Raw genomic sequence first — 12,999 nt, forward strand, 5'->3', positions numbered from 1 at the left:
ATAGATGAGAGATGATAGTTATAAAACAACTTTTCCACATTAATGTCAACACTCTTTACTTTCTCTCAGTTGAACAACTTTCTTTTTCTGTCCAGCTGTTGTCTTCCCCAGAACCCTAGTTGAAGTTGCTAACTGCCATGCACTTATTTTTGTTAATTTATTACTGTATTTAGCATTATTTAATTTGTGGTATAAAACAAAAACAATATAAAAAATGACTGCACAATAAGGTGTTTCATATTGGCTAAACATATGCAGAGAGTGGGTTTAGTGGGCAGGATCAAAAGTGGCGAGTAACATAGTGCTTAAATTTTTTAGCCGTGTGTGTGTGTGTGTGTATGTATATATATATATATATATATATATATATATATATACATACATCCCAAGGTATTGATCTAGGCCCATTTTGGTATATCTCATACCACTGTTTTGCCATTTAATGCGATAATATTAAAAAAAATTGTTAACTTTTTCACAAACCTTGGGCTTCTCACTGAAATTTACATACCACATGTGCCGTCATAAAACAAATGGTTGTAAAAGCTTCTCTGGGATCCCCTATTTTCAGAATTAGCAGACATGCATGACTTTTTTTTTGCTAATTAAAAGGCTGCTTATTACAAGTGCGCACCACACTTCTGTAATTCCTGGCAGTGAAGGAATGACTCAGCGTGTAAGGTTACATCATGTGTTTCACTGCTGGGCTGCACACAAAACTGTCCTTAGAGGGAACACTGCTCCCCACCGTCCATGCAATTATAATGTAGCACTCCATCTCAATCCATATTTTAGTGGTTTCCTCCCTCCCTGTAAAATATTTCCCAGTGTTGCCATACCGCCACCCCTCCCTGCCCCTCTACCGCGATGGACCTCTCACCCACTTCCCTCCTTCCCTCCCACACCAACCATGGCACCACCTTAAGCCAAAGCAACATGCGACACTTCATATGTAACAGGAGCACGATCAGCACTCCCTTACCATATGAAGACAGATGCCTTCTACCTGCAGTCCTTGCTGTCAGAGCTGAAAGCTGGCACCTCAGCATGTGGCAGAAGGTAGGACGTAGCTACTAAGTCAACAGTGTACGCCGGGCAAAGTACCCTGTGACGTAGTAGCAATGTCCATTAGGTACAAGGAGTAAAAGGAGCATAAAACACATTGGAAACATGAGACTTTGCTGTTAAAAAAAAACAAAAAACGAACATACAAGACAATTCTGCAAATATTCAGAATACATTAATACCTTGTTGACCGCAGCTGATTTTTAATGGCCAAACTGATGAACCACTTGCCTTGTTTTGATGAATCAATCCAAACTTGCTACTGGAGTAGACATAGCTTGTTACTGTCATGATATTAGCAAAACCTGCATTGTTATTATATTGCAGTGTGTACTTCTAATTCTGAAAGTTAAGTGACAGGAAAAAGGGGGGAAATAATGAAAGTGGAAGGTTGTTTTTTTGTTTTTTTTTAATTACAATTAAACATTACAATCTGTTTTATTGTAGTAATAAAAAAGCACTAAGCAGTGGGTTGTACTCCATAAATTATTGTTCTTTCTATTAATCAATTTAAAAGGATTTAACCTTTTATTTATTGATTTCCTGAGTCCACGGCTTCATTCCTTACTGTTGGGAAATACTGAACCTGGCCACCAGGAGGAGGCAAAAACACCCCAGCCAAAGGCTTAAATAACTCTCCCACTTCCCCTATCCCCCAGTCAATCTCTGCCTTTTGTCACAGGAGGATGGCAGAGAAGTGTCAGAAGATTTCAGAGTTGTTGTTCCTCAGGAGGGATATATGCCTTTTGTTATGGAACTGGAGTTTTAAGTAGTCTTGTCAGTCCAGTGAGAGCATTGACGAAAGTTAGTCTGGAGATGCAGGGAGAGTCTTTCTGCGAACCCATTCAGACTGCCTGCTAACAGCTCCTTAAGCAACCAGCGTTGACAAGTTTCACTGTCTGCTTTCTTCACTCAAGTCCATGTCAGGAGCAACGCTACAAGACTGTCACACTTGAGAGGCTGTGTTTCTGTTCCACAGTATGGATTCTGGTAAGACTGTTTAAATTTTTGCTTATGTTGAAATTGCTGAAGACAGGGTCACAGTGTGACTCCTTTTATCTTTATAGAATTGTGGGTTAATATCTCCTGAGAGAGGTTATTGAACAGTGGGGATTAATCAAATGTGTTTTCTTTAATTTATGCTGCTTTATGTGTGAGATTTATTTGGGCTCATAGACTGTTGTTATGCGGTAATGGAACATAGTTTTTTTACTTTCATTTTGAACGCTTTTCTCTTTCCTGACCGAGCTAGCTGTCGGAGAGGTCGCTTCTTCTCTGGTTGCCTGGGTCTGGGAGGTGGTGAATGCCCCAGTCAGGGTATAAAGGTGCCATTTTTGTGAGAAATAAAAATAGCATTAATTTGTATCCTACTGTTGTTAGCGCAGGCTATGGAGGTTCCTGATGTGTTTGAGGGTACTCCCTCTATTCCTAATAGTAATACCTGTCTGTATTGTGAGGAGGCCTTGGTGTGCCTGCCCTCTCAACTATTCCATATGCATTAACAAGGTTATTATGTCTAAGAAGGTTAACCCCTTTAGTATGACTGAGCCGTCCACCTCTGAGGACTCGCCGTCCCGTGAGGTGCATACCCGTCAATCATCTCCACTGTCACATGCAGCTTCCTGTAGCACGCCTGATCCTCCGTCTGGACAGAGCCTTTTACCATCAGACTTTACCGCGCAGTTAAAAACGGCGGTGTCTGAGGTCCTTAGTGATCTAACTCGCCCTGCTAAGCACAAGCGAAAGGTTAAACATAGCTCTCCGGTCCAGGGGACATCCTGTAATTTGCTTGATTTGTCTGCCTTTCAAGTATCCCAGGATGGGTCACACTCTGAGTCGTCAGAGGGTGAAATGTCTGAATTGGAGTCTGCTACATCTAGGCCTCCGGCGGCGGAGGAGCCAGGCTTTAGATTTAAAATTGAACACCTATGTTTTCTTCTAAAGGAGGTTCTTTCAACATTAGAGGTTCCAGAGGCCAAGTTGCTTGACGAACCTTTGATCCCTAAATTAGACAGAGTGTATGAGGACAGGGTAGCCCCGCTAACTTTTCCTGTCCTATAAAAATGGTGAATATTATTAAAAACAAATGGGATAGAATTGGATCTTCCTTTTCCCCCTTTTTTTTTTTGTCTGCCTTTAAAAAATTATTCCTGGACTCTTAGCTGGAGTTGTGGGGTTCCATCCCTAAGGTGGATGGTGCTATCTCCACATTAGCTAAGCGTACTACTATCCCTCTTGATGATAGCTAGTCTGTCAGAGAGCTACGGCCCCATAATCTTTACAAAGCTTCTAGGAACTCTCCTGGCCATCGCCAGAACCCAAGGTATAGCAGTAGCTCCCTACTTGGACGACATTCTGGTTCAAGCACCATCCTTTCGTCTAGCAGAGGACCATTCGGTATGTCTTCTCTCTCTTCTTCGATCACATGGATGGAAGATAAACTTAGAGAAGAGTTCTCTTATTCCAAACACCAGGGTAGAATTCCTGGCTACTATAATAGATTCAATATCCATGAGGATATTTCTAACCGACCAGAGACGGTGCAAGCCAGCTTTGGCATGTCTTGCCCTTCGGACCTACTTAAGGTCATCTGTGGCTCAGTGTATGGAGGTAATTGGTCTCATGGTGTCTAGCATGGACAAAATTCCTTTTGCCAGGTTCTGTCTCAGACCGCTACAGCTGTGCATGCTGAGGCAGTGGAACGGCGATCATTTGGATCGGTCTCAACAGATTTCCCTGGACAATCGGTCAAGAGAATCGCTCTCTTGGTGGCTCTGTCCAGATCATCTGTCCCGAGGGACATCCTTTCTCAGACCATCCTGGGAGATTGTGACTACGGACGTGAGCCTCTCAGGATGGGGAACTGTTTGGGTGCCAAGAAGGCACAGGGTCTGTGGTCTCAGGAGGAACACTCCCTCGCAATCAACATTTTGGAGCTTCGAGCAATCTACAATGCTCTGAAGGCTTGGCCTCTTCTGGGTTCGTCCCGGTTTATCAGATTCCAATCAGACAATATAACCTTGGTGGCCTTCATCAACCATCAGGGGGGAATGAGAAGCTCTCCAGCAATGAGGTAACTATCTCAGATTCTGAAGTGGGCGAAGGCCCACAGCTGTTCACTGTCAGCTATACACATTCTGGGTGTGGACAACTGGGAAGCGGATTTTCTCATCAGACAATCCTTTCATCTGGGGGAATGGTCTCTCCTCCAGAAGTGTTTGCAGAGATATGCTACAGGGGGGGCGCCGGAGATAGGTCTCATGGAGTCTCGTCTCAATACCAAACTACCCAGATATGGGTCGAGGTCCAGGGATCCTCAGGCGGAGCTAATAGATGCATTAGCGGTGCCTTGGAGGTTCAATCTAATCTACCTCTTTCCGCCTTTACCACTCCTTCCTTGTTGTGGCCCACATCAAGCAGGAGCAGGCATCCGTAATACTGATTGCTCCATTGTGGCCGCGAAGGACGTGTTTCGCGGACCTAGTGAGGATGTCATCGTCTCCTCCATGGACGTTACCTTGTTGCAGGGATCTGCTGGAACAAGGTCCTTTTGTTCATCAAAATCTAGATTCTCTGAGGATGGCTGTGTGGAGATTGAATGCTTAGTCCTAGCCGAGAGAGGTTTTTCAGAGAGATTTATTGATACTCTAATCCAAGCTCATAAGCCAGTTACTCGTCGCATCTATCATAAGGTATGGAGAACCTACTTATTCTGGTGTGAAGAGCGTGGTTTTCCTTGGCATAAAGTTAAGGATTCTCCAGGATTCTGCTGTTTCTCCAGGATGGTCTGGAGAAGGGTTTTTTGGCCAGTTCGCGGACCTAGTGAGGATGTCATCGTCTCCTCCATGGAAGTTACCTTGTTGCAGGGATCTGCTGGAACAAGGTCCTTTTGTTCATCAAAATCTAGATTCTCTGAGGATGGCTGTGTGGAGATTGAACGCTTAGTCCTAGCCAAGAGAGGTTTTTCAGAGAGATTTATTGATACTCTAATCCAAGCTCATAAGCCAGTTACTCGTCGCATCTATCATAAGGTATGGAGAACCTACTTATTCTGGTGTGAAGAGCGTGGTTTTCCTTGGCATAAAGTTAAGGTTTCTCCAGGATTCTGCTGTTTCTCCAGGATGGTCTGGTGAAGGGTTTTTCGGCCAGTTCCTTGAAGGGACAGATTTCAGCCTTGTCTGTTTTACTGCACAAGAGGCTCTCTGAGCTTCCAGGTGTTCAGTCTTTTGTTAGGGCTCTGATTAGGATCAGACCTGTGTTCAGATCTTTGGCTCCACCTTGGTGTCTGAATTTGGTTCTTAAAGTTTTGCAAAGGGCTCCGTTTGAGCCTATGCATGAAATTGATATTAAATTGTTATCCTGGAAAGTTCTTTCTACTGGCTATTGCCTCCTTATCTGGTGTTCCATTAGGATAAGGCTGTCCTACCTACTAAGTTAGGGTTTCTCCCTAAAGTTGTGTCAGATCGTAACATCAATCAAGAGATTGTGGTCCCTTCTTTGTGTCCTAATTCTCATCTTCGAAGGAACGTTTACTTCATAATTTGGACGTGGTTCGTGCTTTGAAGTTTTATCTTCAAGCTACTAAGGATTTTAGACAAACTTCTTCCTTGTTTGTGGCATATTCTGGGAAGCGTTAGGGTCAATAGGTCTATTCAACTTCCTTATCTTTTTGGTTGAGGAGTATTTTCCACTTAGCCAATGAAATAGCGGGACATAGACCTCCTCAGAGAATGACGGCTCATTCTACTAGAGCAGTGGCTTCCTCTTGGGCCTTTAAGAACGAGGCCTCTATGTAGCAGATTTGTAAGGCGGCTACCTGATCTTCCTTACACACTTTTTTTTTAAATTTGATGTTTTTGCTTCTGCTGAAGCAGCATTCGGGAGAGAGGTTTGCAGGTTGTGGTGCCCTCAGCTTAGGGTCTGCCTCTATTTTTTGTCCCTCCCGTTATTATTCAGTTTTCTCTAGAGCTTGGCTATAAGTTTCCCAACAGTAAGGAATGAAGCCGTGGACTCTCCTTATATTAAGAAGGAAAACATAAATTATGCTTACCAGATAATTTCATTTCCTTCTGTATAAGGAGAGTCCACAGCTCCCACCTGTGTTTCTCCGATGAGCGGACCCCTAAATTTAGTGTTTTCTTCTGGCACCTTTTATACCCTGATATTTCTCCTACTGTTCCTTGTTCCCTCGGCAGAATGACTGGGGGATAGGGGAAGTGGGAGAGGTATTTAAGACTTTGGCTGGGGTGTCTCTGCCTCCTCCTGGTGGCCAGGTTCAGTATTTCTCAACAGTAAGGAATGTAGGCGTGGACTCTCCTTATACAGAAGAAAATTAAATGATCTGGTAAGCATAATTTATGGGTTTTTTTTTAACTTAATTTGTGCAATGTCCATTACTTCCATTCACAGCCCTACAAGGGGACTGGGGTCTCTACAGTTAGGGATATCTATGTTGATGAATATACCTGCACTTACTATAGGATCACTGATGATTATTTTCTTTTAATGCTTTAGGAGGAGACTGTGCAACATTGCTGAAGAATATGGGACCCTTACCTGTGGATATGGCACAGATGTATTTCGCTGAAACGGTTTTAGCATTAGAATACCTCCATAATTATGGAATAGTGCACAGAGATTTGAAGCCTGACAAGTATGTATAAACATCCTTTCATATCTTTCCAAATGTTGTTCAGATATTTTTAGAATATGCTAGTCATGGGGATAATTTGTGGGATCATGTGCATGTGTCCTAAACCTACAGTAATATTCTTTCCACTTTCTAATCAGTCAATTGGCAGAAAGAGGGAGGATGAAAACAAAACATTAAGTGCTTTAGTTAATGTGTTTTTTTCCTAATTCTTTCTAAAAAACAAACCTTTCTTCTTGGTATGGGGTTTGGAACATATACCACTGTACACTAATTAACAACTTTATCTGCTGCATTCTTTTGTAGTTCATAAACACACCCCTTGAAAAAACCTTGTGTATGTTTATATAATCTCCTTAGCTGTAGCCAGTTAGAGGTGGATATAAATAAGCATGTACCAAGCAATAACTGTGAATTATGTATTAAGATCAGTGATATGAGGTATGTGGAAATCCAGAGGCAATGCAGGTTTACCTTTGCAATATTCCCCACTAATTTTAGAGAATCATGGGTGCATGCTGCATATTTAAATATGCTGCATTAGGTCTGATGTGCTCTTTGCTGAACATTTATTGCTTAAAGGTACACAACCCTAAAAACAAATTCCAGATACAGTAATGAGATCAGCCTGACAATAATATACAGATGGACTACAAAACTCACCCAAAAACAAGATAGGTTAAGATGGAGGAGCACAATTAAACAATGTCAAACAAACCATAAAAAAACACAGAATACAAAATAAATATATATAAACCACAATTAATTAGATGTAACAAAATTTAGTTGAAAGCTAAACCTAGGTAGGCTCATATGTTAATTTCTAAGCCCTTCAAGGCGCGCCTCTTATTTCAATGTATTTGCCAGTTTTTCACAGCTAGAGGGCGTTGGTTCATGTGTGCCATATAGATAACTTTGTGCTCATGCCCGTGGAGTTACTTATGAGAGGGCCATGATTGGCTAAAATGCAAGTCTGTCAAAAGAACTGAAATAAGGGGGCAGTCTGCAGAGGCTTAGATACAAGATAATCACAGAGGTAAAAAGTATATTAATATAACAGTGCTGGTTATGCAAAACTGGGGAATGAGTAATAAAGGGATTATTTATCTTTTTAAACAATAATAATTTTGGTTTAGACTTTCCTGTTAAAGGGACACAAAACCCACATTTTTATTTCATGCTTCAGATAGAGCATGCAATTTTAAACAACTTTGTAATTTACTCCTATTATCATTCTTTTAATTCTCTTGCTATCTTTATTTAAAAAGCAGGAATGAAAAAGCTTTAAAGTCAGTCCATTTTTGGTTGAGAACTTGGGTTATGCTTGCTTATTGGTTTGCTAAATATAGCCACCAATAAGCAAGCACTATCCATGGTGCTGAACCTACAATGTACAATGGGCGGCTCTTAAGCCATTAATTCCTGCTTTTTAAATAAAGATAGCAAGAGAACAAAGAAAAATTGATAATAGGAGTAAATTAGAAAGTTGCTTAACATTGCATGCTCTATCTGAATCATTAAAGCAAAAAATTGGGATAGTATCCCTTTAAGTGAATTTCTTTAAAACATATTCATAAAAGCTGTAAAAAAAAAAAATCTTTTCTTGTGGCTTGTTGTTAGGCATTTGACCTTTCCATCAAGCTTACCCTCCTAAGGTCATTCACATGTTTATTGTTGAGTCATTGATACTTTAATCATGGTCATTTATTTTTTATTAATAGTTCTGGCTAGCGAGGATGAGGCTTGGTAACAATGCCCGAATTATACCCCCAGTTAGTGTCAGAATAGAAAATAAACATTTCACTCATTCTACATATTAATAGTTTGCATGCGAAGGGTGTACACAGAAAGGGCAGAGTGATAACAATATGGATTATCTGCCTCATGTTGAAAGGAGAGCTTAGCAAGATGGAATGAATGAGTTAATGACAGACATACTGATTGTGTAATTGCTTACTGCTAGTGTATATAACCAAGTGAATACATTATTACTTCTATTTGCAGCCCGAGTGCTTTGTTACATACAGGACCATAATGAAAGAAAACAGCAGTGTGTTTTATTAATGTTTCAAATACCCTTCAATAATTGGGCTAAGACATTATTTTGTATTGCTACAATTTTATCTTTTGAATTCCGGAACTGAGCATCATATATCCTTTTGTTCTCCACATTTGTTTTACATCAAATAAGATAAGTGGAAGTGAGATATGTGCCCAGGGTTTATTGTTTTAACATTTCACTCTGCATCATTTGATGAGAAATTTCCTCCGCTGTGCTCCTGGCACCACCTCTTTTATAATTCACATTATCTCATTCTCTGCCAACTTTACCTTTTTAAATTGTAAAGAGAAGAGATTTTTATAATGAATGTTTGAATATGTGCATATATTATGGCTAGTTTTAAGGGACATGAAGGTCAAAATTATACTTTCTTGATTCAACTAGACTAGTGTATAGTTAAAATAAATAAATAAGGGCCATTATAGTGGAAAAAATACATGATCTCATTCGTTAGAGCGTACAATTATTATTAGCCCTGCAAATCTATGTGTTTAACCCCAGCAAATGGGTTAAACATGCTGTTTTTTACTTCTGCGTTAAATGCCTTTGCAGGGTTCAACAGATTAAGATACACCATGTGTCTTAATTATCTTATAGCCACAGTTGTTTTTGTATTGTTTTATATTTCTGTTAAATAAAAAAATATAAAATACGTGTACATAAAAAGCATAGATCTCAGCAAGTCATAAATTGGATTATGAAAAAACAAATGAAGAGGTACACTTGCAGACACGGGTGTCATTAAAAGAGAATCTTTATTGTAGAATTCGTTAAAACTGAATTAGTCTAAATTGTCAAAGAGAAAAAACGTGTTCAAATGGCAATGTGAGTGCTTAGAACTCCACTCCAAGGACTGTCTGCTTACACGTCTCAGCTCCAAATCCCGTAATCGTAGCTACAGTCTATAGTTCCCATAAGCCAATTATGCTTAATGAAGCATGCTGATTGGGTAAAAAACTTTACTCGGAGTGGAGTCCTAAACACACCCACTTATGCAATTGTTACAACAATTCAAGTCTCAACTGTGTTCAATTACAAAACTTACATTTACAAAGAAGTGAAATTCTAAACATATTATCAGCTTTTTAACATAGCGCATGTGAACAATTCATAATAAATATTGAACCGGTTAAAAATTGTCCCGTTATGTACGGACAGATTGATTTTAGAGAAAAAGCATATAAAAATATATATGAAAATGTACAAAATGTGATTATAGTAATAATTCAAAATCGATTGACACGCTTATCCTTGTGAATTAACAGAAAACATACTACCTCACTATTATACTTTTCTAAGAATAATTCATTTGAGAGTTCTGTATATCAGAAAAGTTACAACTAATTGCAAAATGGTCAGAATAGCGAAAAATGATCTTGGACACACAGACCCAGGACTACTCCCAGGAATTTATAAGGTCATATTCTGAGTCTGAGACCATATGGTACTCTAGTCCTGAGTCTGTGTAACCAATATACCTCTCTTTTAGCCAATAATATATCCATATTACCTCCTCTCTTCTTGTATTTAACCATTTCAATTATGGTCCACCTCAGAGAATGAGCACTTTTGTTGTGTATCTGCTTAAAGTGTTGTACCAGTGGAGTGGTTAATGTACCTGCTTTTATGTTGGATATATGCTCCCTTATTCTGTCTCTAGCATCTCTGGTTGTGAGACCTGTGTATTGGAACCCACAGTCAATACAAGTGAGCAGATAAGCAACATAAATTGTTCTACAATTCAAACATGAGAAGTGTTTAAATTTTTTCCCAGTTACAGTGCTCATAAATCCTTTTCCTGGTTGCAAATACTCGCACGCTATGCATTGTAAGAAGTTACATTTATAGGTTATAATCTCAACCAGGATGAGCCCTCAGACATTTCTGGCCTTAGTTGTGTTGGCGCTAAAATATTCCCAAGGCTTGCTCCTCTCTTAAAGGCATATCTGCAACCTTTTGCTACCACATCAACTAGGCCATCGTCAACCTTTAACATATGGAAATGTTTCCTAATAATGTTAGACTTGATGGAACTGACTACTGTATTGGGTTATGAAGGATACCCCTTCAAATTTGCGTTGATCCCTTTCCTTAGGTATCAAAACATTCTTTCTGTCCATAACTGATATGCTTTTTCTGGAGGCCTTTATCTCACTTCTCCTGTAGCCTCTTTCACAGAATCTATCCTCCATCTCCAAATATTGTTTCTTGAATTCATCATCCAAGGTGCAATTTCTCCTAGGTCTAATAAATTGTCCTTTCAGGGCTGATTTAAAAACACGTTTAGGATGACTGCTTCAGGCATGGAGGAGAGTATTACCTGTGATGGGCTTCCTAAAAACTTTTGTAGTTATTCTACCCTCCTTTGTACCCATCAAAGTGACATATAAGAAATTTGTTATATTGCCACCAAATTCATGAGTGAATTTAATCCCAATCTTGTTTTCATTAAGGATCTGCACAAAGCTGTTTGCTTCGGCCCTTCCACACGACCAGAAGGTCGTCAATATACCCTGTAATAAACATTCTTATTTTTCCAGTGTTCATCACATCAAAAAATGTGAGACAGCTCCCACCAACCCATGAAAAGGTTGGCGTAAGAGGGGGAAAATTTTGTCCCCATGGTTGTCCCACATCTTTGAAGGTAATGAACACCGTCAAATGTAAAGGAATTATGGGTTAACAGGAACTGGGTCACTCCTATAATGTATGAACGAAAGTTTTGCTCAAAGTTAGAAAACCACTGTAGACAAAAGTTTAATGCTTCCAATTCCTTGTTATGGGGGATAGAGGAGTACAGGGAAGTAACATCAATAGTCAACCAACAGTAGTCCTCTTGCCAGGGAAGTAACATCAATAGTCAACCAACCGTAGTCCTCTTGCCAGGGAAAGGTGTCCAACTCCAATAGAAGTTGTTTGGTATCTCTTAAATGGCTTGCTAACCCCTTAACCAATGGCTGTAAAATTTAATCTAGCCATTGGGAAAGGGGTTCAAACATAGAGCCAATACCACTAATTATAGGTCGGCCCTTAACGTCAATAAGGGACTTATGGACCTTGGGTAAAAAAATTAAAGATTGGTGTCACTGTATTTTCAACTATGAGGAATTAACTTGTTTGTTGATCAACAAATCCTTCCTCATGGCCATCGTCTATCAGGTGGCCCAACTCTTGTTTGAAACGTACAGAAGGATTAAAGTTTAGTGTCTGATATTGGGCAGGGTCCGTCAATTGTCGTAGTGCCTCTTGGGAAAAAAAAAATCTCCTGTCCATCACTACAACAGACCCTCCCTTATCAGCTGACCTAATGACCAGCTGTTTGTTTTCTTTGAGACTTTTGAGGGTAGTCAGTTCTGTTTTACTCAGGTTTTGATGCTTTCCTCTATCTGTTGTGTAAGCTAATTTATTAAGATTGTGTTCAATTCTCTTCTGGAACTTTTCCAAGATATTACCTCTAGTCTGTATCAGATAAAACTTGGAGGTACTGGAAAAATTGGGTCCTTTATCATTAGTATTGAAATCAGAACTTTCAGGTTCAATTGTCCCTTCAGTATATAATGTCTCCAGTGCCTCCAAATCCCGGGCTTCCTTAAAAGTTAAAGAGATGTCTTTAACATCTTAAAGTTAATATTTCCACATTGTATTGTATCTTCCATAATGGGTTTGTTAAAGTGCTTTTTTAGGGTGAGGTTTCTAATCAGTCTGTTCACATCCACTAGTGTCTGGAAAAGGTTGAAATTTTCTGCTGGCACAAAGCTCAGTCCATAACTGAGGACCTTCTTTTCCAGATCACTTAGTGGATAAGTGGACAGATTGATCACGGATTTTAATTGTACAGTATTTGGTTTTCGATCTCCCTCTTCGTGGAGGGAAGTGCTGACTCCTTCATAATACCCTTCTCTCCTTTTTCTCCTCACCCCCCTCAAATCTTCTTGGGGGCCTAGAAAAACCCTGTGCAATATCTGTGTTGTCCGTACCACTCGGAATGCCAACCCCTATATCACTACTTTGTTCCATTTGATACTTAGAGAGTGTGCCTTCACCAGTTACATTAGATTCAACAGACAGCTCTTGCACTGCTGGTCTATGATCTATTACTTTCTCATCCCCAGAGGTGGAATATTCACCAGATGACTCTGCTTCACTTTCATTAAAAGTTACTTTTTTGAATTTATTTGAATTTTTATTTTTTTTATTTTTCTTTCCTGACTTATTAATTTTT

The 12,999-nt window shown here is 39.7% G+C and overlaps 1 protein-coding gene across 3 annotated transcripts in view; it reads left to right on the forward strand.

Moving 5' to 3' along the window:
• Positions 1-12,999, forward strand: part of MAST4 (microtubule associated serine/threonine kinase family member 4) — a 553,495-nt gene that overhangs the window by 490,225 nt on the left and 50,271 nt on the right. For all 3 annotated transcript variants that reach the window (XM_053701346.1, XM_053701344.1, XM_053701347.1), the window contains one exon: positions 6,580-6,718. In XM_053701346.1, the coding sequence (XP_053557321.1) occupies positions 6,580-6,718 (139 nt within the window). The remainder of the gene's footprint in view (positions 1-6,579; positions 6,719-12,999) is intronic.

This window comes from Bombina bombina, chromosome 2 (genome assembly GCF_027579735.1).
Source record: "Bombina bombina isolate aBomBom1 chromosome 2, aBomBom1.pri, whole genome shotgun sequence".
Taxonomy (NCBI): domain Eukaryota; kingdom Metazoa; phylum Chordata; class Amphibia; order Anura; family Bombinatoridae; genus Bombina; species Bombina bombina.